At 37.5% G+C, this 26,218-nt stretch overlaps 1 protein-coding gene across 1 annotated transcript in view; it reads left to right on the top strand.

The window, feature by feature from the left end:
* PKHD1L1 (PKHD1 like 1) overlaps nt 1–26,218 on the top strand; it is a 201,501-nt gene that overhangs the window by 116,474 nt on the left and 58,809 nt on the right. Inside the window, exons 47-55 of the mRNA XM_027854060.1 lie at nt 879–1,120; nt 2,324–2,460; nt 7,477–8,506; nt 11,851–12,042; nt 16,492–16,643; nt 17,318–17,477; nt 18,392–18,563; nt 21,955–22,043; nt 24,097–24,248. Coding sequence (XP_027709861.1) covers nt 879–1,120; nt 2,324–2,460; nt 7,477–8,506; nt 11,851–12,042; nt 16,492–16,643; nt 17,318–17,477; nt 18,392–18,563; nt 21,955–22,043; nt 24,097–24,248 — 2,326 coding nt within the window. The remainder of the gene's footprint in view (nt 1–878; nt 1,121–2,323; nt 2,461–7,476; nt 8,507–11,850; nt 12,043–16,491; nt 16,644–17,317; nt 17,478–18,391; nt 18,564–21,954; nt 22,044–24,096; nt 24,249–26,218) is intronic.

The raw sequence follows: 26,218 nt of genomic DNA, 5'->3' as shown, positions 1-26,218 counted from the left end.
TTGAGAACTATGCAATTTAGATTCTGGTCTAAGCATACTGAGTTCTCTCTTTCCATTTCATCCTTTTCAACCATTTTCTTTTCAGTTTCTATGTAGCAAAAACTAAGAGAGTATGCTTAGTTATTATATAAAGCATAGAAAAAATACAGCTCCTATATCCTAGAACTTTATATTCAATTCAACAAATACTTATTAAGAGCCCTCAATATGCAAAACACCAGGCTAGGTACTTAGGGAGATCAGAAATTTAAACAAAATATGCTAGTAGTGGTATATGACATATACAAATAACTATATTTCAAAATAATACAGGAGTTCCCGAAAGAAGAAAAGTCAAATACTTCGGGAGAGAAAGGAAGGACAGGACATTATATGGGGGTGGGGAAAAAGTCAGGGAAAGCTTCCTAGAGTAGGTTTTAAAGCAGGGTCTTAAACTGGGAGACCCAAAATCTCTTAACCCAGAACCTTATGGGGTCTAACAACAGGTTTCAGGGAGTCTGTGAACTTGGAACTTTTAATATTTTGAGGACTGTATTTCAATGTAATTGATTTCTTGTGAATCATCCCGGAAACAACAATCAGACAGAAGGGCAGAGACCTAGAGATCTGGGCTCTCAATCAAGATACAATGCCACTAAATGCCTAAGCCACTCTTCATTTGTGCACCAATAGCATTGTAGGATTAGATAGCCACACTCTTGCATGCCAGTGAGTAATAAACAGCCTGATACATGATCCTTTGAGCACTTATATTCCTTCTCATTTCCTTACCCACAATCTCCTCACAGATAGTAAGTTTAACATAAAACTAATAAACACATAATATGCTCATGCATTTCATATTAATCTTATGGTTTTATTTTGTGTTTGTTTCACAGACACAGTCAAAGAGAGAATGAAAAGAAGACAATTGCATCCATTTCTGAGGATGGCATGTCTGTAAAGTTAACCAATCCCTTGAAATACATGCATTTAGGAAAGACCATCACACTTCCTGATGGATCATTGTTTGAAGCAAGGGCAGAAGTTGGTGTTCTTACAAGAAATATTGTAGTGAGAGGCTCCAATAATGTAATGTGGAATGATAAAATACCAGCATGTCCTGATGGATTTGATACAGGTATTTTCATAGTGTTAATGTAACTTGCTTAATCATGCTACCCTTGTTCAGAATTTTCTTGTATTATTTGAAGATACATTCATTTTAAAATGCAAGTCAAAGTCCTTGTTGACCACATTATCGTTTGCTGAAATTCAGAAGTGTGTTTAAGGTTCTTAAAAGTAAAGCATTTCAGTAGTGCATTTTTAATAATGAAATATGGAAAAATGTGTTAGTTTGAAGGCTGTACAAAAAAATTAAATACCCTTGAAATAAAGCCTTAAGAAAATCAGTAGTTTCTGAAGCAACAGAAACTATTTACCCTTTTGATAGAAAATTATATGGTCCTTTACTTTTGCTGCAATTATAGACTTGTTTATTCCACGTTTGAATTTTCTTTTATTATGATCTAGTGTTCTATGTAATTTAGTTTCAATTTACGAATGCAAGATCATAATCAGTTGACCATCTGAAAAGCTGATAGAAGACTGGCTATCCATTTTTCACTCATTTAGCCTCTTTTTTTTATTTTCAAAAAGCTATACAATTCCTGTCTTCTGGGATGTCATCTGTAAAAATAGAGCTATTAGAGGACTGTTATATATACAGTTACAGAATGTGGCCTAATATATTTTACATTTCTCTCGGATATTTCACTCAAGCATGATTATTACTACAATGAGTTCCACTGAACAACTAATAACAACATTCTTTGCATTATATAGAAAAAGGGCTTACATAAATTCGACTCAATTCACTTTTTATTACAGCATTTAGTAAATGTCTGCAATGTGGGATACTAGGAATACAGAAACTAAACAAAGTCCCTACCCTGCTTAGACTCCGCAAAGTCCCTTCTCTGTCCAGAACCAAGGTGGCATAATAGAAATTCACTCAGAAGAAAATAGAGTTCTGGTTTGTTCAGTTGCTAACTAGTAGCATGGCTTGGACAAATCGCTTCACATCTCTTAGCCACAACTTCCTTTTTTGTAAAATGCAGATAATAATGGCTGCCCTATCTACCTCAAAGGAAACAAGGATGAAAGAAGATGATAGATATGAAAGCTTTGAAAAGTGCTATACAATGGACTGGGCTCATTCACCTAAATTACTCATGGAAAAGCCCTGATGAAATCAATCAAAATCCCTTTATCGATATGCTTAGAAGTATACATGGACTAATGTAATCACTGCTGAAATTATGCACTAACATCTTTTTTTAAGGGGAATTTGCCACCCAGACATGTCTACAAGGGAAGTTTGGTGAAGAAATAGGAAGTGACCAGTTTGGAGCCTGCATTATGTTTCACGCTCCTGGACCTAGTGCAGATCTAGTCACGGGAAGAATAGAATATGTGGAGGTAAGCAGTGCATTTTCAATAGGTTCACATTCCTCTCATGTGGCAAATGAATGATTAGCTAGTGTAATAATAATTAATAGCTAGCATTTGTATAGTGCTTTAAGGTTGGTAAAATGCTTCGCAAATATTATCTCAGGAGCAGAGCAAAGATGCCAGAGTGAAGTGATCATTTTTTTCCAAGTGTTCCCAACACACCCCTCTAAAGAAATTTTTAAATGTGCATCAAACTGAATTATGAGTGGGATGACCAACAAATAGTAACAGAGTCACTTTTTTCCAATGCTAGACAGCATAAGAAAAAAGAAATAATGGTCTGCAGACACTGGAGTGGGGGCTGACTAAGAGCGAGGTGGAAGTGACACCAGCTGTGGGCCTTTGAGGTAGCAGTGGTGGCAGCAGCATCAGTACTAGGAATGCCCCAAGCACAGGGCTGGTAAGGGGACTGAACACATGGTTAGAAAGTGATTCTGGGAAGACCTTTATGTTAGCACTGGGAGCAGGACCAGGTACCATTTGGCAGCTACTTTGCCCATTACCCATTTCTGGGTTACAGTTCCAGGGCACAGGAGAGCAGTGCTTGCATGAGTACCCATACCTGGGTATGGACAAAGTAAAAACCAGGAGGGCAGTGACTAGACCCCTCCACAGATCACACCATCTTGGAAGCACTGAAAACTTACAAACTGCCAGACCAAGGTGTGAAAGTAACAGGACATAAAAGTCATAAAATCAAGCCAGACATCCCCCCCACCACACACACTCCCAGAGGTGAGCAAAGCCAAATTCTAATATAGAGTCCAAAGTCAAGAAACAGACTATAAAAATGAGTAAATAACAAAAGAAGAACCTGACCATAAAATGTTGCTGTGATGACAGAAATGCAAGATTCAAACTCAAAAGATAATGACTTAAAACTATCTCATAGAGAGATGCAGATTGGAAACAAGCCTAACAAGAATTTCTGGAAGAGCTAAAGAAATAGATAAAAAAGAGAAAAATTATTTTAAAAATCATAACAGTAGAGAAAAATTGGGGAAAGAAATGATAGCAGGACAAGAAAATTGTGAAAAGAGAACTAACAGCTTGGTAAAAGGGGCAGAAATACTTAAGAAAATAATTCCTTAAAAATTAGAATTAGACAAGTGGAAGCTAAAGACTCCATGAGACATCAAGAAACAATAAAATGAAGTCAAAAGAGTTTTAAAATAGAAGAATATCTTCTATTTATAAAGAAAATAGATTGAAATATCTCATAAGAAAATTACCTCATTGGAAAAGAAATTGATGAGAAATAATTTAAGAATTATTGGATTGCCTGAAAGCCATAATAAAAAAAAAAAGCCTAGACTTCATATTTCAAGAAATTAAAAAGGGAAATTTCCCAGATATTCCATACTTTTCAGTCTTCTTTGTTAATTTGTCTTCCTCATTCTGTTCACAAAATGTTGTCATTACCCAAGATTTTAGTCATGTCTTCATCTCATCTCTTTCTAAATTCTCTTCTTTGACAATCCCACCCACTTTCCTCATTCTGTTCACAAAATGTTGTCATTACCCAAGATTTTAGTCATGTCTTCATTTCATCTCTTTCTAAATTCTCTTCTTTGACAATCCCACCCACTTTCATAGCTTTAGCTATCTCATCTAGATGAAAGCTCCTTGATTTAGGTCTCAAATCTGACCTTTTTCACAAGCCCCTGAGAGAAATGATTATTCCTCTCTTGTATTAATAACTAATTTTTGCATTAAGACCAAGGTTTTTTCCTTTTCTACTTCCTCATCCAGAAATCAACCAGTGTGGGAAATCTTTCTAAAAGACTTACCCAACCAGGATGGCAAAGATCTAATCAAAGACCATAAAAGAAATTCTAAATTTAGGCTAATGGATGCATTCCTGCTCATTGTGTTTGCTCAGACTGGTACAAGAAAATGTGGATACTCCCTTTTGTCAGATAAATGATATGGAAACTCTTTGACCAAAATTTGGGTGATCCAAGTCACATATCCCAAGACCCTTATTCTAATATAGCCAAGCCTCTCATTGTAATATTCATCTTCTTATTAATTGTTAACTAGTTAGAGATGATTGCCACCCTCAGGAACAGCTACTCTTCCAAGAGCATATAAACTGTGAGCCCACCACCATGAGGGGTTTTTGGTTTAAGAGAGATGACCAAATGACCATCCGCTGGCATTATTAATAAAATGATTAAATTACCCAGAAACTACATCTCTTGAACTTTTTAAACATCACATCCTGGATCTTCAATTTCAACTACCTACTGTACACTTTCATTGAAGGGGTTGAACCAGATGCTCTTTAGAATCCCTTTCAGCTCTGAATCCTATGATCACTACCTGAATGCCTCATGAGTACTTCAACCTCATCCAGTCCAGGGCCACATTCATGGCATCTCAGAGCTAGAAGGCACTCTGAGATCAACTAATCCAGCCCATACTTGAATAGTAATTCCCTCTTCAACATTTATAAGTAGAGATCTATCTGCTTGAAAACCTCTAGTGATTTGGGAACCTCTAGCTCCTGAGATAACCCACTTTACTTTTGAATAGCTCTCATTGTGGGGAATTTTCTCTTTACACCTTATCTAAGTCTGTACCTCTCCAACTCCTACCCATTTCTCTTAGTTTTGTTGTCTGGTAGGAAGAAAAAAGGCTTATTTATTTTCTACATGGCAGGCTTTCAAATATTTGAAGATAGGTACTTAGTTCCTTCCCCCCACCCCGCCATGTCTTCTCTTCCCTGAATAGTTCCAAGTTCTCATGGTCAGTCCTCTTTCTGACTTCCACCTTTTGTTGGTGATATCAGCATCCATGCTAATCACCAAGGTGACATCCAAGCTCCTCATCTTTGGCTCCTCTGTCTCCCTCACTCCTCATATTTAAACAATCATTATATTCTGTCAATTCTACCTGCAAATTGTCTCTTGAAGGTATGACCTTGGACAAGTTATCTAACCTCTTTGGGCCTCAGTTTCTTCATCTGTAAAATGAGCAGATCAGTCTACCTGGCTTCTGAGGTGTATGGTGTATTATATAATGGGTCATTATATAGCTCATAATGGGTATTGAGAGCCAAATATTAGGTTTTCAATGTGAGCATTTTCACCTCTGAAATCGGCAAACACTACAAATTAAGGCTTGATTTACTGTTTTGTTGACTATCTAGACAATAAAGTGATAGGAAAATATCAATAATGCAGATTGAGCTTAAAACAAATATTTTTTCCTGGAGAGTCAGTTGTTAAACATTTATCCCCCCACCACTAGGTATACTTCCTTACAGCTCTAGACCTATGAATGAATGAATGAATGAAAAAGCATTTGTTAAGGGCTTACTAGTTTCATAGCACTGTAGTTAGTACTTAGCACTGGGGATACAAATAGAAAAGCAAAGATAGTCTCTGCTCTTAAGAAGTTCACATTTTAATGGGGGGAGACAAGAAAGATAGGAAGTTTTAGCTGCAAGTCTGGTCAAAAGGCCTACAGTTAAGGAGAGGCAAAAGAGAAGGCATTGTACATTCCTTAACATTATTTTCACTGATAAAATTATATCTAGTTCTGATGTTAAACCAATTGATAGTTTCAGGATTTTTTGGAGGGGGGAGGGTAATTTAGTAACTATGGTTGCTGAAGAGACATGGGCTACAGTACCTGAAAAAAGCAATTGCCAGGAGTGAATTCCCTGGACAGTGGCTGTAAGGACTGGGGCTAGAAGCAAGATTTGTGGGTACGAAGCATTGCTATTTCTAGGACTCTGGGCTCAGGTTCTTAGGCTGTAAGATTGAGAAAGTTTCCTAACCTCTGGGGGCCTTAGACTTTTCATCTATAAAACGAGCAAGGTTGTTTTAGCTGAATCTCAGGGCCTAAGAGAGGTGATGGTTGAGGTGGTAATGTGGTGGTGATGGTAGACTCACCTGGAACATGCTGCCTCCTGCCTCTTCTTCAGGGTGCTCTGCTGCTCCTTGAGACCAGGGATTGTGTTCTTTGTAACTTTCTTTGTATCCCCAGTGCTTAGCACAGTGCTTGGCACATAGTAGGCATTTAATAAATACTAGTTTATTGACTGACTACTTCAGCTGGGTTGGCTTTCCCACCTTGTCAGTAGCAATTTATTGGCAGTTGATGCTATGATCTTATCAACAGTGTTTCCTCCTCTCTATCTCCAGCTAGGTGATAGTAGGTGATTTTATAGGTGATAGTTTTGCCCCTCATCACCTCCTACATTAGGTCCTGAGAAGCAGCATCCCACTGTGAATAGATCACTGGACTTAACAAACCTAGGTCTTCGTACCTCCTCATATTAAAACTGCGATTATGGGCAATTCACCTTTCGTGTTTGACAGAGAGTGCCTCATCTTTAAAATGAGACTCTTTCTTTCTTTCTTTTCTTTTTTCTTTTTTTTTCTTTTTTTGAACCACTTGGAATTAAGTAATTTGCCCAGGGTCACACAGTTAGTGTCTAAGGCTGGATTTAATTACAGGTCCTCCTGATTTCAGGGTGAGTACTGCATCCACTGTACTACCTAGCTGCCCCCTTAAAATGTGACTATTAATCCTTAAAGGGCAGAAGGGACCTTTAGGATCATCTAGTTTAACCTGCTTATTTTACAACAAAGAGCCAGAGAAATTAGGTGACTTGACTGTGGTCTTATAGGTAGGAATTAGCAGAGCTAAGATTTGAACTCTGGTACTCTGATTACAAGTCCAAAAACCTTTCTACTATGACATATTAGAGAAGCAAATATCTAAGAGACATGTGAAAATGGTCATAGATTTAAAGCTGGAATGGCCCTCAGCAGCCATTAGAGCCAACTGCCTCATTTTTATAGATGAGGAATTTGAAGTAGAGAGAAATTAAGTGACTTGCCCTGGGTCACACAACCAATAGGTGTCTGAAGTAAGATTTTCAAACCCAGGTCTTCCTGACTCTAGCTCCAGCACTATCCACTACTACACTATTCTGACTCATGTAATTGTGGATTTTGTATCTAATAGGTATTCCATGCTGGTCAGGCTTTCCGGTTGGGCCGATATCCCATACACTGGCATCTGCTGGGAGATTTGAAGTTCAGATCTTATGTAAGGGGTTGTGCCATTCACCAGACCTATAATAGAGCAGTTACCATTCACAACACACACCACCTTCTTGTTGAGAAGAACATCATTTATGACATCAAAGGAGGAGCATTTTTCATAGAAGATGGGATTGAACATGGCAATATCCTTCAATATAACCTGGCAATATTTGTTCAGCAAAGCACTAGCCTGCTAAATGATGATGTCACTCCAGCTGCATTTTGGGTGACCAACCCAAATAATACCATAAGGCACAATGCTGCTGCTGGTGGCACTCATTTTGGTTTCTGGTACCGAATGAATAACCACCCTGATGGACCATCCTATGACCCAAATATTTGTCAAAAAAGAGTTCCCCTAGGAGAATTCTTTAACAATACTGTTCATTCACAAGGTTGGTTTGGTTTGTGGATTTTTGAAGAATATTTCCCCATGCAAACAGGATCATGTACATCCACCATTCCTTTGCCTGCAGTGTTTAACTCATTGACTACCTGGAATTGCCAAAAAGGAGCTGAATGGGTCAATGGGGGAGCCCTTCAGTTCCACAACTTTGTGATGGTCAATAATGCTGATGTTGGGATAGAAACCAAGAGAATTCTGGCTACATATGTGGGAGGGTGGGGTGAAACCAAGGGGGCACTGATAAAAAATGCCAAGATAATTGGTCACCTTGATGAACTGGGACTGGGCCCTTTGCACTGTACTTCAAAGGGTCTACTTCTCCCATTTAATGAAGGATTAACAGTATCTTCTGTACGTTTCATGAACTTTGACCGTCCAAACTGTGTTGCCTTGGGAGTGACATCCATTCTTGGAGTTTGCAATGATGCGTGCGGAGGCTGGAGTGCCAAATTTATAGACATTCAGTACTTTCATGCACCAAACAAAGCTGGATTTCGATGGGAACATGAAGTTGTACTGATTGATGTTGATGGTTCACTTACAGGTATTGCTATTTCTAATATAAAAATAAAAATAATAATATTGTGCTTTAAGGTTAGCAGAGCACTTTATGGATACTATCTCATTTCATCCTCACAACAATCCTGGGAGGCAGATCCCATTATTACACCCATTTTACAGATGAGGAAACTGAGTCATAGAGAGGTTAAGTGACTTCTCCAGAGTCACACAGATAGTTAAAAGTGTCTGAGGCTGGGTTTGAATTCAGATCTAAATGACTTCAGGACAAGTGATCTATCCACTGCACTACCTAGCTACTTCTATATCATAATATAACCTAACATTCCACATATAATGGAATATAACAATAATAATAATGATCATTATCACTATCTCATTTTATCTTTACAATAACTCTAGGAGGTAGGTGCTATTATTATTCTCATTTTATAGATGAGGAAACTGAGGCAAATTAGTGTTAAGTGACTTTCCCAGGGTCACACATCTAGCATATGCCTGATATATGCTTTGAATTCAGTTATTCCTGAAGCCAGGCCTACTGCTCTCTTCTCTGCACCACATATCTGTTTCAGCATATTTCCATTTATAATATAACATATAATATGTACATATATCTGAATTATATGTAATTTAGTACATAAAGGACGATTTTTAACCTTTTCAGATATTTTTCAGGCACTAGGTATATTATATTTCTTATATTACAACCAAATCAATTTTTGTTGAATTCTAAAATTAGCTTTTCAAATTTAATTATAAGCATTATAATAACAGTGCATTAAAATTTGCAAAGTTTCTCTGTGATTATCATCTTATTTAGTCTTCACGAGGGCCTTGCAAGGTAGGCACTGTTCCTGCAGCTAATATATTTCAGAGGTAGGATAGGAACCTAAGGGCAAGGAGGCAGACCCTGTTCTGTCCTGATAATGCCAATTGTAAGGTGGCATATTCTCCTAGAGAATAATGAGACACTGAAGAAAGGCCCATGCCAACTTGATTATTAATAGGTTTTATTAGGGTTAACTGGGGAACTTACTCACAAGAAGTCAGTCCTGAGTGGTAGCAGAACAAAGTAAAATAGATCCTCTCCCCAACCCCATGTCAGGCCAGGTATTATGTAGAAACTGGACAAAGAAGGCATAGGGATGGCATAGGGATGCCCCATGGTCACATGCAAGTTCTCCCATGGGATGGTTGGAGCTTCTTTTGCTGTTTACATTCTCTGTGTAGTCTTAGGTCACATTCCCAAGCTCCGGCTCCCACCATGCACCAGGTCTTTTTTGCTATAAATTCAACACTTAGCCACTGTGCTATATAGCCTCTTAAGGGGAGAGGCATGTCTTCTAAGCAAATATTCACAGTTCATTGCCTGAGAAAATTGAAACAAGACTGACTGTTCAGTCACTTACCCGAAATTAAAAAAACTAGAAAGACTAATAGAATTTTCTTCTACAAATTGTACACTCTTGATTGATCAGAAGAAAGACCAGTGACAAATAAACAAGTTGACAACAAACATTTATTTTAAACTGTATGTACAACATGGAATTAGTACAGATTCAGCCCATTCTAACTCCACTATAGCATACAATGATATCTAATGTTCATGGCAAAAACCCCCAGATAACGTAGCAGAAGAAGATAACGTGATAACATTATATTAAGCAGAATTTTAGTGTTGAGTATTTTGTTGTATTCTGATTCTATGGAAACAAGGATATTCAACTAACCAGAGCCCATCTTCCTCAAACATCCTCAGAAGATGAAAGTTTATTAAAAGCATATAGTCTGTTATGCTAATGACAAGTTACAGTAAATTCTCTTTATTTGACATACATGATTCTTAGGTTGATAAAAGCAGTTTTGAGGGGCAGCTAGGTGGTGCAGTGGATACAGCACTGGCCTTGGAGTCAAGAGAACCTGAGTTCAAATCCGGCCTCAGACACATAATATTTACTAGCTGTGTGACTCTGGGCAAGTCACTTAACCCCAATTGCCTCACTTTAAAAAAAAAATTTTTTTTTGAAACATATAATGCTCCTTTGAGTTCTAAAAAGTCATTTTAGAGAAGTTTTTAACATGTTGTGAATCTTAGGCTCAGATTCTTATAATCTAGCCAATAGCCCACTAATGTTCAGAATCCCTAAGAGTCTGCCCAATATTACAGATGTTCTAATAAACCTAGTCTTTGGCTGAAAAAAAATGTTGTGAATCTTAAAAGTATTTGCATTTTTTCTTTTCAAATATCCATTCAAATTTGATGTCAATTGGGAAGGCTTTATAGATTCTTTGATCATTTTAATTAGTCTCATAACAATAATAACACTTTATACCTGTGTAGCACTTTGTATTTCAAAGGGCTTTATTATATATAGTTTCATTTTATTCTCATCAATGTTTCTGTGAGTTTAGGTAGAACTGTATGTTATTGGTCTATTGTATTTTTTTTTTTGAGAAGCAGAATGCTATAGTATTTAGAGTTCGAGACCTCAAGGCAAGAGAAGCCTGGGTTCCAATCCTGTTTCTGACACTGGATATATGATCATGGACAAGCTATTTAAGCTTACTTAACCTCAGTTTCCTTATCTGTAAAACAGAGTTAAGAGGTGTAATATCTACCTCATAAGTCTGTTGTGAGGATCAAATGAAAAATATATGTTAAATGTTTTGCAACTCTAAAGTCATTATATAAAGTGTCAGCTATTATTCTTCTTAAAATCCGGGTACTTATGTTTTACATAATTGCACATATATAACTTTTATTGGACTGTTTACCATCTCAGGGAAGGGGGAAGGGTGGGAGGGATAGAATTTGGAACTCAAAACAAAAAAAATGTTAAAAATTATTTTAATATGTAATTGGGGGAAAATAGAATATTACTTATAAAATCCAGATACTTTAAGGCAATGAATTCAGAAAGAAAATAACAAAATATGTAATTAAATAGGTCACAGGTCCTGTACGTCAGTGAGAGCTATAACCAGGATAGAGTGTTCAGGGCTTTGCCCAATGGTTCTGACCTTAAAGGATGCCAAATTTAAAAGGATCTGAGAGTACTTCTAGTATTTTAGGAGGTAGAATTAGCAGTTTTAGTTAGCAAAAGACAATTGGTTTAAAAAGAGGGAGTGAACAGAGGTTAGACTGAGATGAATTCCTCCTCCTACCCCCACTTCCTTTTCCCTCCTTCAGTAGCCTCTCTGCCAGCCGCTTAGGGTCTCTGCCCCCTCTTGCTCAATTGAGGTTTTGTATCATGTCACTTGCCAAGGATGAGAAAATTATGACTCTACTGTGTATAGTAAGCAATCCATCATTTCTTAATTTGCTGCAATGAAGTGAGAACAATAAAATGTGTGTTTATTCCACAGAACGCAAAGGACACTCAGTTGTTCCACACAGCTCGTTGTTAGACCTTGCACATTGCAAACAAGAAGCTGAATGGAGCATTGGTTTCCCTGGATCAGTTTGTGACTCCTCTGTCAGCTTTCATCGCTTAGCATTCAACAAACCTTCCCCAGTCTCTCTGTTGGAAAAAGATGTGGTTCTTTCAGACTCCTTCGGCAAGTTTAATTTAATTGTCCAACTTCTCATAAATTTTATGTAAATGTGTTTGAGGGGACTAGATTGACTTAAACTATTACTATTATCAACAATAGTTTAGATCATTATTTTATTATGTTATCATTATAGGTACTGTTATTATCCTTATCTATAAAATGGAGATAGTAATAGCACCTTTCTCATGGCAGTATTGGTGTGAGTATAAAGTGAAATAAAGTATTTTAAAGCACATTGCAAACCTGAAAACACTATATAAATATTAGTTGCGATTATTGCTACTAATGATCATGGTTTGGGTCATTATTAGATTATTGTTATTATTAAATTATTAGATGAGATAAACATTAGCTATTAGTAGTAGTAATAATAACTGCTAACACAGATAACACTTTAAGATTTACAAAGCACTTTATATATTTTATCTCATTTTAACCTCCCAACAATCCTCTGTGAGATAGTTGCTATTAATATCCTAATTTTACAGGTGAGGAACTGAAGTTATAAAGATGTCACAGCAAAATGTCTCTTTAGTTGCATCTGGGCTTGTCATGGTCTTTGAATAATTCACTTTGATCTCTATGATGGTAGTTTCTTCCTACTCCAGCCTGAGTTCAAAACCTGCCCTTGGGCTGTGGCTTTATCGATTCCATGATGCTGTTTGATGCCTTCCAGGTTTGAGGCAGGAAGGGGGGGCAGGGAAATTCCTGAATAGTTAGTGGCCTGAACCATTGAGCAAACAAGCTGAGGTAAGACATATGTATGGAGTGCCAGAGGTAAGAAAGAGTATGTGGAATAGAAGTAGTCAAAAACCAAGATCACTGAAGTCCAAGTTGCCTAGCACAGAGTCTGGGGAGGGAGGGGGGAGGAGGGTGGGTAGAGGCAGGGAGTTTGACCTGAGATAGATAATAGCAACTCAAGTTTAGAAAGGTCTTCTTTTAATTAGGTGCACTCAAAGTTCTGTTAGTGTATTTACTGACCAGGTGATTTTGTGCATATATGTGCCTGACTGGCTGTGCCCTCTAGTTTCCTCTGAATTAGCTTTAGCTGGATAATAACCACTTCTGCCACCTTCATTGTTCTCATGGCAACAATGGTGTCTAAGCAGTGGTAGGTAATAATACACTATTCATTTCTTCACTTTTGTCGTAACAGTGGAAAGGGTTAGATTTGGAGTGAGAAAACTGGGTATAAATCCCTCCTCTGTCACCACCCATGGATGACTGGATAGATTCTGTCAGCCTCGGTTTCCTCCACTATAAAATTAGAGTCATTAAAAATGACTCTACTATCCTTTCCAGATCTGATGTTTCTCATCTTACTTTTGAGGGTCCTGTGCTTGCTATTTGCTTGAGTTAGCAGTAGATGGCATGGTTGTGTCCTGTGTAAGAAATTTAGCAGCACCTGCTTCCCTTCTGATATACAGGCCCAGGGAAGACTCCAGAGTACAATTTCTTTCAGTAAACTAAATTACTAGGGAAATGTGATTTTTTTGGCATATGCAAAATTAACAATGATTAAAAGAGACAATTTGAGGGAAAGATATAAAAACAAGTGTGTGATGTTGTAGGCAAAAAAACTAAAGGATTCTTTTGTCAAATGGAGAAGCATAATTTTCAAGAATAAGGAGGAGACAGTGTCAGTGTTCAGTTCCCTGGTCAGATACATCTGGAGTAGGAGGGACTGTTGAGGTCTAGGGGTGGTGGGACCCTGAAATTCAAGGGTGAGCTTCACAGGTCCTGCCTTGAATGAATTCCACCCAAGCCTTCTTTCAGCCAAAGACAAGGTTTATTAGAACACCCATCAGGGTGGGTGAGATTCTAAGAATCTGCTCTTTGGTAGATGAGACTAACTGTTTTTATGGGAAAAAGATATGTGGGAAGATCTGGATGGGAGTGGACAGTGGGCTATGGTGACTGGCAGGTACCAAAAAGAGCTGTGTGGCCCACATGAATGCAAGGGACCTGGGCTACATAGAAGAGGTCTAGATAGAATCAAGGGTGGGAAGTGGCCAGGCAATCCAGGGTAACAGACAATGAAGGGCTGGGCTAGGTTAGAGGTAACAGAGAATTGGGAGATTGGGCATAGGCCACAAGGAAAGGCCAGGTGAGAGGATTACTGGTATGGGTCGATGCCTCAGGCAAACACCAGAGACTTTGCCACGTAGGAAAATTCAAGGGAAGTTCAGGTTGTGTGTGTGTGTGTTGGGGAAGCAGGGGTTTCCCAGGGGCCCATACCCTGTCAGTTTGTCCTTCATTCTTGAAGAAGACCGACATCAGGAAGATGATGCCATGACTTGCTAATCAATTGAAGTGACAGAGGGCTGTGCAAAGTCAAGCCTCACTTTCTCCTCTGGAGTCATCTGGGTCCAGTAGCTAGATATAGGTCAGGACAACTGGAGATGGCTCAGGATGCAGTAGGAAGCCTTGGCCTTTTTAAATTAAGGTCTTTCCGATTTCTTACTTTGACTGAGGCAATGCTCATTCAATGATTGGGGCTGTTTGAGAAGTGAGCCGAGGGATGGCCCCTTTAATAATAAAAAAAAATATCAAACTGGGAGGGGAAGACCCTCAGAGTTTCTGGCCGAAAGAGAAACAATTATATTCACCCTGAACCAGCAGGGCCCAAACAATAACCATTAAGCGATATTTGGGTAGGACCTATTGTTGGCCGATGAATGAGAGCCAGAGTGAACTGGGTTTAAGGCATGGTCTTTAAGAAGGAAATCTAGCCAATAAACCCCAAGATATCTAGGTATGTTTCAGCCTTGAAAATTTATCTTCTTTTGGGCAGAGCACCCTCAGGTAAGGGCATGATACCCCATGTGGAGAGAGGAGAAAAGAGAAAAAGGAAAGGGAAGGGAGAGGGAGGGGAGAAAAAGGGGAGGAGCAGGGAGAAGAGGAGAAGAATTAAGCTGCCCAACTGGAACTGACCAGTTGGGTCCCCAGTGGGGCAGCTCAGACTACTCACAGGTGGTAATGGGAAGTGTTTAGCTTTGAGAAAAGAAGTCTCTAGGGGAACATGACTGTTAGAGATTTGTTTCCAAGTACAGCTTGAATACGAGAAGGATTTTGAGTAGAAGGGTTGGACTTCTCTTTGGTCTCAGGGGGTAAATTAAGTACAATGGCTAGAAGTTGCAAAAAGGCAAATTAAGGCTTGACAGGAAAACTTCCTAATAGAACTATCTAAAAATGGAATGAGATATCTTGAAAAATTACCTGCCCCTCTCTCCACAGTCACTAGCAGAACCCTCAAAGAATGACTGATGATTTCTTGCTAGGTAGTTTATAGTGGGAATTTATTTTTAGTTATGGATTGGGATAAATGGCCAACTGAAGTGCCTTCCAAATCTAAAATTCTATGATTCTATGAAATGACTTAAAATCTGAGTGCCTTCTGTATCAACTTACACTATCTCTACTTTAAGTGTACTCCCTGCCTCATGCCAGTATAACTCATTCTCTCTCCCTTCCCAGTCTGGAATCTTGTATTGTGTCCATTTCCTTGTGGCTACCTCTCCCAGCACCTGAATTTAAATCTTCTCTAAAAGTTTTGGTAATAAGTGGCTTCAGGATGCTTTGGTCCTTTTCAGGACTCACAGCCATTCTATTTCCAAGCTTACTGCTTCACTAGTGAAAAATCTCTGAGTCATGGCCTGCACCCCACCACCAGAGTCAAGTTCTTAATTAAGGGGTTAAGTATCTCAATAAGCTACTCTCATTCATTTTAGGATTTAAACTTAGCAGACAGTCTTTGGTTTCTGCACAGCATCTCTTCAAACTCTTATTAACCCCAAAAACTTATTCCTCCCTTTGGTCCCTTGATGTTTCTGCCCTATATAGAACATGACTGGCATGTGATACCAGGGCCTTGCTCCTATTTTCTCTTTCCCACTTCTGGGTAGGGTTATTTAACTTAAAATACAGATGGGAAGATGAATCATTAACCTATACTTTAAGTCAAAACTGTCAGATACTTTTAAAAAGATTCTTATTACCAAAATATAAATAGATTTACAATTATATTTTGAACAGAAAATAAAAGCTTTTAGCATTTTATAATAGGAAACATTTAGAACTTTAAGTAAAGCAAAGAAATTCTAGAGTAGGGGTTCTTTACCTGTGGCATATATACTTGGGTTTAAAAATATTTTGATAACTAGTTCAATGTAATTGGCTTCTTTTGTAATTCTATTTATTTTATTTTATGCATTTAAAAATATTATTCTGAGAAGAGGGTAGACAGGCCTCACCAGACTGCCAAAAGTGTTCACAACACCAAAAAAAGGTTAAGAACCCTTCTAGGGTATTTACAATAAAATGCTTTCCTAAACTTTCTGCATAATACTAAAAGCCGGGAGAGATTTCCCACTTGCACTTAACTTATGAAAGTAGGAGCCTTTCAGAGATACTGATAGATATTAATTCATTTTTTTCCATGCTTTTATATAGGCACAAGCATTATTCCATTTCAAAAGAAACGACTGACTCATATGTCTGGATGGATGGCATTGATCCCAAATGCAAGTCATATTAATTGGTATTTTAAAGGCACAGAACACATCATTAATATATCCTATGCCTCCACATTCTATGGATTTAAGGTAAGAAAAAAAAATATTTAGAGTAACAGTGACTCACATTTCTATAGCCATTAAGGTTTAAGCGTACTTTTCCTTCACAACTACCCTGAGAAGTACCTAGTGCTCTTCTCATTTGACAAGTAAGAAAACTGAGGCTCAGAGAGATGAGGTGAATTGCTAGAGTTTACACAGATGGTGCATGTCAGAGCTGAGATTTGAGCTGGGGTCCTCAGAATCCAGGGACAGTACTCCTTCCAATGGCTGTCTCTATAATCTTTTACAATTGTTAGTTAACTGTTTTTGAATATTCTTTATCTAAATATTGAAACCTTTACCAAATCTTGGCCATGTGTTAGCTGCACTTATATAAGCTATCCCTGAAGTCTAAGTTAAACACTTTAGGAGTGGAATTATTATAGATCACTGGAGTATTCAAAGGACATATCTTCCTTATAAGATCTAACTCAGAAATTTGTTAATTTGTTCATTGTCACAGTATTTTCACTTTTAAAAAGATACAGGAGTGAGCAAATATATTATAAATATATAGCCAATCAAAGGGAAAAGCAAACGAAAACTTTCAAAGCCCTAAAGTCATGTAGCAACTAATTATACAGCTGTAAAAATTAACTATATTTTATAATATTCACATTAAAATATAAAGAAAATCACAATGTAGGTTTTTTTTAACACAGGATGAAGACTATGTCATAATATCTCATAATTTCACTCCAAAGGCTGATATGTTCAATATTATTGATATGAGGAATGGATCCTCAAATCCACTTGATTTGAACACTAGTAGGAATGGAGACTGGCACCTCGAGAAGAACACTAGTACTTTATACTACCTAGGTGGGTATTCATTCACCTATTCCAGTGTTCTTTTCCAATGTCTCATTATGCACGGAAGTAATACTGAGTTCACAAAGCGTAGGTAAACCAAGCAGGATTTCTAACCATCCCTACCAAACAGGAAAAGCTTCAGTATGGAATTGGCTGTGGATCGTATGTCTGCCCTCTGTGAAAACCAACCTAGCTAAGTTAGGCCAGGCTCATCATCAGGTGACTGCAATCAGTTAACATTTTTACCAACACAGCAATAAATCAAACAGTCTAATGAGGCAAGAGGGTCAGCCTCATTTGACAGAGGTGAAGGATGTCTGCACATTGAGGAAATCACAGGTCCTTGAAGTATTGAAGTCTGCATTCATCAGGAAGGGGTTAGTGTTAATTAATGCTTTGTATAACTTATACTTCAATATCTTTTAATTAAAGGCATAGGTTTGACTTCCTGAGATTAGCTTAAGTACTCCTACACAAAGTCATAGCTTTTTTTTTCTTTCACAAAGAGGCTAGATATGTTCAAAAGAGGCACCAGATTTTATACTTTTCACATTATTATTATACACCTTTGTGCTTCATTATTCTGGAGAGATTGAAAATGTTTATGAAAAAAAGTCTTTTTAGCCAAGTTTCTAAAGTTTCTGTCAGTTGTTGCCAACAATTTTTGACTGTGCTAGATAACCTATGTCAACTTTCACCCCAAAATGAATCCTTAGAAATTCACTTTCATGATTTACATTCACTTCAGATGTATTTTCCTCAAAATATCTAAGATCATATTATACTATATTAACTTTAAGATATGTCGAGGTTGTAATCTAAAAATAATTTTCAAAGAAATGCAAGATTTTTCTAAATTACAGTTTTTTTAGATAGTCTTTGGTAATTGAATATATTAAAGCTATTTCTGCTCTTGCTTTCAGTGTCAGGAAGAAATTACCTACCTTCAAATCAAGCTATTTCAAGGACATTGGATCCTGATGTGAAAGATGTTATTGTGAATTTCCAAGCTTACTGTTGCTTCTTTCAGGATTGTATTCCCATAGATGCTTCAACACGAGGTCCTCTTCCTAGAAAACGTCCAGAAATATACAAGTGTGTCATTTCTCTTTAGTAGTCTTCTATTATCTTTCTTTAAATAATACTTTCCCTATCTTACGCCATTCATGATGATGTTCTTTCTTATATATCATGGTAGTTTTTTTATTACCAGTAGATTCATTCACATTTATATGATGTTGTAAAATTTTATCTTAAAAATTATCTTAGTTTTGTTGTCTTTTTTCTAACATAGTGCTAATAGTAATAATTACTACTGAGGTTCTTGATCACAATAGCAACTTCTAAGTTTCACAATCTTCCTATAGGAAAATATGATCCTCTTTGTGATGTTTCACTTTATAGTGATCTGCTTTATAATGTAAACAAGCAAGCAAACATTGAGTAAGTGCTATCATGTGCCAAGCACCATGCTAGGGGCTAGAGATACAAAGGGAAAAGCAAAATAGGCTCTGCTCTCAGAAGCTTACATCCTAATGGGGAAGATACTAGGTATGTTTGTATACATATCTACATATGCATATGTGGATGCATATGTATGTGTGTATGTGAACATGTATGCATATCTTTATGTGTGTGTGTGTATGTGGGGATATTGTATGCATATATGTGTATGTGTATGTATACACACACGCACAACACACACACGCAAACACAAGATTATAAAGCAGATACAAGGCAACCTTGGAGGGGAATCCTGAGCACACCACAAAGAGCCTGGTAGAGAAGGTTGCACTTGATCTGAATCTTGAAGAAAGCCAGTTAATTCCATAAAGTAGAGTGGAAGAGAGTTTCAGGCATGGAATACAGTTAGTGCAAAGGCATGGAGATGGGAAATAAAGTATCTAGATCATAGAATGCATGGAGTAATGTATAAGAAAACTATAAAGTAGGGTTATTGATCTCTAACGGGCCACAATGGCCATCTAGTCCAACCTATTTTACAGATGAGGAGATTGAGGCCCAAGAGGTTTAAGTGACTTTTCCAAGGTCACACAGTAAGAAGAAGGATTTGAATTCAGGTTCTCAGAGTCCAAAGACCATGTTCTTTCTGCTGTACCACCCTGTCTCCATTAAGACATGGTAAAATTGTGAAGATGTTTAAATGTCAAATAGAGTTTATATTTTATCCTAGAGATTAATAGGCAGTCATTGGAGTTCACTGTCTATATTTCATTGCACTTTGTATTTTGTCTGCCTTGCACTACTTCTATCTGTATTTATTTAACATAGGTTTTAGAGGCAGCTAGGTGATAACAATAGATTGAGTACTAGACCAGGAGAAAGAAGATTTGAATCAAATTCAGTTTCAGACACTTGCTGGTTGTGTGACCTTGACCACTTAATTTCTGTCTGCCTCAGTTTCCTTATCTATGAAATGAAGACTTATAACAGCATCTACCTCCCAGGGTTGCTCTGAGATACTTGTAAAGTATTTAAAAATATTAAAATGCTATATAAATACTAGATATGATTATATGTTTATGCCTAGAATGAACTCTCTCCTCACTTCAGGCTCTTAGAATCCAGAGTTCTCTTCAAAGCTCAGTTCAAATTCCATGAGGCCTCTTCTGATCTCACCCGATGTTTATGTCTGCACACTAGAACTGCTTTATATTTTTCTCATATACTTAGATTGCATATACTTATATATTACATCTGTTGTCTCCCCTGTCAAAATGCAAATTCTTTGAGGGCAAGAACTGTTTCATTTTTGTCTTTGTATTTAAGCATCTATCAGAATGCTTGTTGTATTAGACATTTAATGAATTTTTATTGATTTATTGATAACCTATGACAGTGGCTAGAGTGCTAAGCTTGAAGTCAGGAAGACCTGGTTCAAGTCTATCCCTCATGCATTTATTAGTTGAGTGACCATAAGAAGTTATTTAGCCTGAGTTGCAAACTTCTCTCAAAGATCTTAAGTCATAGATGGGTTGGGATAACAGGCCTTTGATGTATTAATGTGCTGCTATATCACTGACCTGTCTATGGTTTTTGCTTCAAGTAGAAGTTCCCATTAGCCTAATCAGCTCAGAAATATATACTTTCTAATTAAACCCTCCCATCCAGAGATATTCCCTTTCTTACTATTTATCCATCTCTTGGCAGAATGTAGCAGTCTTATATCCCACAAATAGCAGTAAGCATATTTTGCAGCATGAAAAACAACAACACATAACACCTTTTTAAATTTAGACAAAATCAATTCTTACCACATGATATTTTCATTGCAAATATGACAGTAGATATGGTGAAGATGATGTAGGGATTCCCACTCTTTTTCAGTCCTGGCACCCCTTGGATTTCATTAACATTTTCATGTTCCCCCCATTCAATATGAGAGGAAGGAAGGAAGGATGAAAGGAAGGAAGGAAACATTTATTAAACCCTTACTATCTGACAATTACTGCATTGTATGTTTGTAATATGTGTAGCATGCCAAGAACTGCACCTAAGTACTGGGGATACACACACAGCCAAAAAAAAAAAAAGATAACTCCTGTCTTCAAGAAGCTTACATTCTAAGAGGGAAAAATAATACACAAAAAGGACCTTAAAAGCAGGTGTCGTGAGTGGGGGGGGGCGGGGTATAGGGGCATAATTTTGAAGTCCAAAAAGCCAGGAACAGGGCTGGGAGAGCAATAAAAGCAGACTAGCCTGGGCCCCTTTACAGTATGGAGATTAGAGGAGGAACTTAATGAGGGGGGGAGGGGAAGTATACTTGCCAGGAGATATACTGAGGTAATCAGACCTCACAGAGGATAGGTTGTTCTAGAGTAACGCAGCACCAAGCACTGAGGGAAGTTCCAGGATGAGACCCCAGTAGAGATATGATTTTGAAATCCAGAAAGTCAGGTACAGGGCTGGGAGGGAGTGAAGGCCTGCTTGGGCCACCTCACAAAATGGAGGCTCCAGGAGGAGAGGAAGTGATATATAGAGTTTGCCATATATTTGCATATAAGAAATAGAATAAATATTTTTCATAGAGAAAACTTTATTCCATATTTAACATCTTTAGTATCATAAAGTTATTAAATATTTATCAATGTATTCAATTTGCATTTTCCCCCACTAAAACACTACTTTGGGAATATTACAATAGAAAAATATATTTAGCAAATATTTCCCATAACACCTGAACACAAACCCCATTATCCTTGTCCTAATGAGAGAAAAGCCAGTGTGTAATATAGGAGGGGAAGCTTGTAAATTATTTTATTCACTGTACATGTCTGATCTTGCCCATAATGTTGTAAACTCAAATGTGAACAAATGAGCAGTCTCTTAGCTCAAATGGGCACTCTTATCCCAAACATCTTGTATGAGTGCTTTACAACTTAGGGACATTTTCTACAAATATTTATTGGCCGTGTTGATAGTGACAGTAACAGTGGAATTGAACTGATTTTTTTTCCTCTTCCAGCTTATGGTCTAATGATTCTTTTTGGCAATCATCACCAGAAAATAATTATAGTATCCCTCAAGAAGGAGCAAATGTGGTGATTCCTGAAGGTAAAAACATACACTGAATAGCCCTATGCTTGCGCTACATTCAGAAGACTCAGGGCAGAGGAGGCCATGAGTAACAGCTAAATCATTCTTCAAGGCCAGAGGACTGAAATGATATGAGGAAATAAGCTTCCTCTTGCATTAGAACTTGGAGCTCTGACAGTGTGTTAGACTGAGACCCAAAAGCACTAATCCTAGTTGATAAGAAGTAGAATTAAGGGGCACTAGCTGGGACCAGAAAGCAAATACAAGAAAATATTTTTCTAGGTCTGCCACACTCATACCACACATCTCTTCTCCATTATCACTTCACTTTGTTGATTTTCCTTGTGTTTTTCCTTCTGTCATGGAGAATGGCTGGTACTTCCTTTTACTTCTCTGATTTTGTCACCAGATACTAGATAGATGAGAATAACCCAGGAAAAGGTATTGGCCATTTATGGCTAGTCTAGGAATATCTGTAAACTGATTGTTCTTTATTTTGTTCAATACTTGTTTTACCCTCTTTCCCTTAAGTGCTAGTGAAATAATTTTGAAAAATCCAGTGTGCTTTGGAAACACAAAGTGAAAGGAAAGAGGCATCCATAGTGATGCTAGGGAGGGACTTCTGGTAGTGTAGAGAGATTAAAAAGGATTTATTACCTACCACCTTTTGCATGCTGGCTGATAGAAGGTGAAAACAGAAAACTAAGAAGAAGGAAAAAAAACATGGAAGCAGCTGATAGAACAGGAAATAGAGCCCTGAACTCAATTAGGAAGACCCGAGTTCAAATGTGGTCTCAAACACTTAGTAGCTGTGTGACCCTGGGCAAGTCACTTAACTTCTGCCTGCCTCAGTTTCCTCAGCTATTAAAAGGGAATAATAATAACACCTACCTCCCGGGGTTGATTTGAGGATCAAATGAAATAATATTTGTTAAAAGCATTTAGCACAGTGTCTTGCACATAGTAGGCTCTACATAAATGCTTCTTTCCTTCCTTGTTTCATGGCTATGGGAACCAGCTCCTTCCTTCCTGAGGTTTCTGTTGTCATAAATCTCAACCTCTTGGAGCTAGTATGAAGATAAACCTTAGTACTTAGAATGAAGAGTTTCAATTTAATTTAACAAATGTTTATTAAGTGCCCGAATTATGTACAAGTTCTATATTACACACTGAAGATTGAAAGAAATTCCTTCCCTCAAGAAGTTTATTTTCTGTTGAGAAGAATAGGAAAGGGAATAGAAAAGAATTTAAATTGGGGAAATCAGGGAAGTCTTCACTTAGGAGGTAGTACTTGAACTATTCTTAAAAGGAAGCTAAAGATTAGAAGAAGTGGAAAGTAAGGATGGAAAACTTTCCAGACATGAGAGACGGCCTGTTTGGAGTCACAGAGACAAGATTGAATGCTGAAGTCAAAGGACTTTTAGTCTAGTTTTGCAGGAACATGTAGAATATAAAAGGAGAATTATGAACGAAATCTAAAAAGTAAGTTGGGACAATATTACAGAGGACTTTAATTGCTGGGCTGAGGTTGATTTTGTATTTTATACTAGAAGCAATAGGCAGCCATCAAAGATTTTTTTTAGCAAGTTAGTACCATAGGAAGATTACATATTTAGCTACGTGAAGAGAAAAAGGCCTGGAAGCAGCTTTATGGCAGTAAAACTATTGCAACAACTAGTCCAATGACAAGTGATGGGAGTATAAGCTAGAACAGCAGCTGTTGCAAATGGCAAGAAAGGAATGAATGTGAGAGTAGCCGTAGAGGTAGAATTGGAGAGACCTGGGAGTTGACTGAGTATGGGAAGTGAGGAGAGTAAAGGTAACTCTGAAGCTGTGAACTTGGGAGACTCAAAATACCACAGGACCTTCAATAGAAACAGGAAGCTTGGAGGAAGATAATGGCTCGATTTGGGACTCAGGGAGAGAGGATGGCCTGCCTGTGGAGTGTGACTAGGAACAAATTTGGAAGCTAATTGATAGGGTTTCTAGCATGAATATATACGTTCACGTGGGACATAGTCCGTAAATTATTATGTTACTTGCATACTGTAATGAAAGTATTCTTTTCTAGGCACATGGATGGTAGTGGATATAAATATTCCATCACTGGAAAGACTTATTATTTTGGGAGTCCTAGAACTAGAAGATAATAAAAATAATGGAAGCACTGGAAAACCCATTTACAGAAAACTTGTGTTGAATGCTACCTACATATCAGTACAGGTAAGAAGGAGGAGGGCATTTTAGAAATATGATTCCTTCTCATGAAGGAGATTGTGTTATATTCTATACTAATATAATCATGAGGTATTCAATTCAACAAATACTTATCAAGTTCCTACTACATACAAGGTACCATGTTAGGTAATAGATTTATAAAATAAGAAAAAGAATATTTACTACTCTCAAAGAGCTTAAATGCTACCTGATAGATACCAATCAATCAATAGGTAGTTATTAAGTACCAACTATGTGCCAGCTAGGTGCTAAGGACATAGATAAAAAGAATAAAACAGGAGCAGCTAGGTGGCACAGTGGATAGAGCTTTGGCCTTGGAGTCAGGAGGACCTGAGTTCAAATCCAGCCTGAGACGCTTGACATATACTAGCTGTGTGACTCTGGGCAAGTCACTTAACCCCAACTGCTTCACCAAAAAGAAAAAAAAAAGAATAAAACAATCCATATTTTCAATGAGCTTGCATTTCTAATGGAGCGGACAAGTATGTATAAAAATACATATAGCATTAATATAAAATGAGTAAGCACAAATATGTGTGTATGCACATACATACATACATACACTATATACATATGTGTGCATATATACATATAGTTGTAAATATATAGTGGTATATGTGTATGTGTATACATTTATGAACATACATGTATGTATATACATATACATGTGTCTATATATGTACTTGTACAAGGTAGTTTGAGAAGGAGGACACTCGCAGTTGGAGAGATTAGGAAAGGCTTCATGCTGAAGATGATGCCTGAACTGCAAATTATAGAAGGAGGGGTCTCTATAAGGTGGAGGTAAGGAAGAACTATGTTCCAGGCATGAAGGGCAATCAGCACAAAGACATAGAAATGGGAAATGGAATTCTGTGAGTAGAGAACAAAGAAAAGGCCAATTTGACTGAATCACAGAGTGAGAGAAAAAGAGCAGAGTTTTTAGTAAGGCTAGGAAGATAGTAACAAAGAAGCAAATAAACTTTTATGACTCAAAAGCCCAAACTGGTTTTAAGTTAGGGTTAGATGAGAGCTTCCTACTATTCTACTTCACCATTTTGCTGATTCCTAAGGCTGGGCTTTCCTTAGGAAGTGACCATCATGTTACTCTTAAGTATGAACTGTGACTGCTCCATTTTCTGGACATTTTTAGTCTGAATTCAAGTTTTATGTAGATTAGTCATGTGAATGGTTAGGTCAGATGGGACTAAACCCTGAAACAGGCTTGGCAAGATTCTCTAGGAGATCCTGAACAGTTAAAGGGGTTGAGGACAGCCTTTAAGTGTCATTCTTTAAAACCAGTGAACATAGATTGAATGATAGAAATGTGATTAAAGGTGAAAGTCTGTTAAAAATGCTTTAGTGGTTTGTACCAAATCATCCCCATTCAGTCCTGTACATCTTGTTCTTGAACTTGTAGTATTTTTATTGTTATGTTGATCAATCATCAGTTATTTCCCATTAAAAGTAATTCAACATAGAGAGCTTTGACCACTGCACAATAAAATTGTATCTTAACACCTCCATGATAGAGCCTAGAATTGGACAAAATTGTTAATACTATAAGAAATGTATGCAAGTTGGAACTTATGGCAAAAAGGCTCATTTGGATGAAAGGGACACCCTTCAGGTATGAGAAGGACTAGGTGATCTGTGAGGTCTCCTCTACCTCTAAGATTCTATGACTCTATATGGGTGAAGAGTCTTTTGAGGACTTTTAAGCATTCACTTAAAAGACAATATGCACGGATGATACCCAACTTCACAAACTTTAAAAAATAATCTTTTGTGTTGTGTTTACCCATTATAGCTAATGGAGTAGTCTTTTCACAGTGGGCATAATGAATATTGTTGCTGAGGTGAAAGACAGAATCCTTGACCCATACTTCATTTTGTCCAGGGGGAGAGAGAGAGAGAGAGAGAGAGAGAGAGAGAGAGAGAGAGAGAGAGAGAGAGAG

The sequence above is a fragment of the Vombatus ursinus genome, unplaced genomic scaffold (assembly GCF_900497805.2).
Source record: "Vombatus ursinus unplaced genomic scaffold, bare-nosed wombat genome assembly UNPS02010284.1, whole genome shotgun sequence".
In the NCBI taxonomy this organism is placed as follows: Eukaryota; Metazoa; Chordata; class Mammalia; order Diprotodontia; family Vombatidae; genus Vombatus; species Vombatus ursinus.
This window is presented reverse-complemented; position numbering and strand designations above follow the sequence as displayed.